A 2,037-nucleotide genomic window follows, 5' to 3' on the forward strand; every position below is an offset into this window, starting at 1 on the left:
TTAGGGTGCATTTGTAACCTTCCAATCTATTCTTTACCTAGCTAACTTCATCTTATCTCTTCCTTCAACAATGAGTTACTTGCTAATCACTAAACTTAAAGGAATCTGACAGTCACTTTGACATCTTTCTTTCTTTTCTTATGGATGTTTTTGTTGAGTCTGTGATATCTCTGACAAAAATATTGTCAATACAAGAAAAGAAACCCAGGTTATGGGCGATGCACTATAAGGATTCAATGAACATGGAGTGGATAAATTAGTCCTGGTAATTTCATTAGTGATATATTAGTAACAAACCTAAGAACACAAACTCTAATTTTAAGAATTGTCAAGATTTTAACCTTACCTGTGCTTTCCAGGAGACTCAGTTATTTTTTGGTAAGTGAAGTGTTATTGTTGAATATAGAACACTCTCCAAAAGCCTGTTTAGTGCTAATAGTAGATAGCGGAAACTAAAAGGTACAGCTCAATGTACTTAATGGGTACTTCAGAGGGGACTGTAGGATCCTTGTCTCTTCTCTTCCATCTCTTTCATGTCACTGCCATAAACCAGTCATAAACTGAGGCTCTGGCTATGAAAAGGTGACCATTTTTGCTCTACATGTACTCCCTGACTGCTACCATGTCACAGGCCTAAACACAGCGTAACCATGGACCAAAACTCCAACACGTCTCTATAGTTAATTGCCTCAGTTGTTCCTCCTAGTGTTACTAGAGCTAATGGAGTACATGTGATCAAGATCAGAGTCAATTTAGGTCTCAGATAAAACATAGTCACCAACACTCTAATGACATCTTAGTTTTTTCCTCTCTGTTCCCATAAAGGCAATATCACAATAAGAGTTCTTGGTGTGCTGTTCTTCATTCTATCTTTTAGTTCCCACTGGATTATGATAAGAAACCATAGTAGTGTTTCTGAATTTCTCCTCCTGGGCCTCTCAGAACATCAGGAACATCAACCTTTCCTCTTTGGCATCTTCTTGGTCATATACCTAGTAACTGTGATGGGGAATATGCTAATCATCCTGGCAATTGTCTCTGATCCAAACCTCCACAGTCCCATGTACTTCTTCCTGGCCAACCTCTCTCTCACTGACCTGTGTTTATCATCTACCACAGTTCCCAGAATGCTGGTAAATATCCAAACTCAAAGGCACAACATCCCCTATGCTGAATGCCTGTCTCAAATCTATTTCTTCCTGTGGTTCATTGGACTGGATGTTTTTCTCCTGGCAGTGATGGCTTATGACAGACTTGTGGCCATATGTTATCCCCTTCATTACACCTTGGTCATGAGTCCCAGATGCTGCATCCTGCTAGTGACTATATCCCTATTCCTTGCCCATTCATATGCTCTAACCCATATTATTCTCCTGTCTCAGTTGTCCTTCTGCATGGACAACATCATTCCCCATTTCTTTTGTGAACTGCTTCCCATGTTGAAGCTCTCTTGTTCCAACACTTATGCCAACCAATGTGTGTTGATCTACTGGGGAGGAGCATTAACTGTGTTGATCCCTTTGTTAATCATTGTTTCATATGTCCGCATTGTGGCCACCATTATAAGAATCCCATCAGCAAGCGGAAAGTGGAAGACCTTCTCCACCTGTGGGTCCCATCTCTCAGCAGTCTGCCTGTTCTATGTGTCTGCTATTGGGGTGTATTTCATTCCATCTACTGCTGATTCAGCTAGCAAGGATAGGATTGCAGCAGTGATGTATGCTGTCATGACCCCCATGCTGAACCCATTCATCTATAGCCTGAGAAACAAAGATATGACAAGTGCCTTGAGAAGATTCCTGAACAGAATTTTGCTGCAATCTCTACAAAGCTAAAGACATCCTTTGTGGAATTCAGGGGAAATCACCTTACATAATTTGTTTGATGCTGAAATTCAAATCTTGAGTTTTGCACTTGCTAGCTTTACAGTCCAAGGCAGTCTTTAAAAAGTCCATTGAGCCATAATTCTCTCACTTAAAAAAAGTGATAAAAATATAATCTCTATTGTAAATGTTTCTGATACTTATGTGTGTGTAC

The 2,037-nt window shown here is 40.0% G+C and overlaps 1 protein-coding gene across 1 annotated transcript; it reads left to right on the plus strand.

Moving 5' to 3' along the window:
- Positions 1-890: 890 nt before the first annotated feature.
- Positions 891-1,835, plus strand: LOC116091951 (olfactory receptor 1G1-like). Its single transcript, XM_031373369.1, has one exon. The coding sequence runs from the start codon at positions 891-893 to the stop codon at positions 1,833-1,835; it is 945 nt and encodes a 314-aa protein (XP_031229229.1).
- Positions 1,836-2,037: the final 202 nt, after the last annotated feature.

This window comes from Mastomys coucha, unplaced genomic scaffold, assembly GCF_008632895.1.
Source record: "Mastomys coucha isolate ucsf_1 unplaced genomic scaffold, UCSF_Mcou_1 pScaffold15, whole genome shotgun sequence".
Lineage (NCBI taxonomy): Eukaryota > Metazoa > Chordata > Mammalia > Rodentia > Muridae > Mastomys > Mastomys coucha.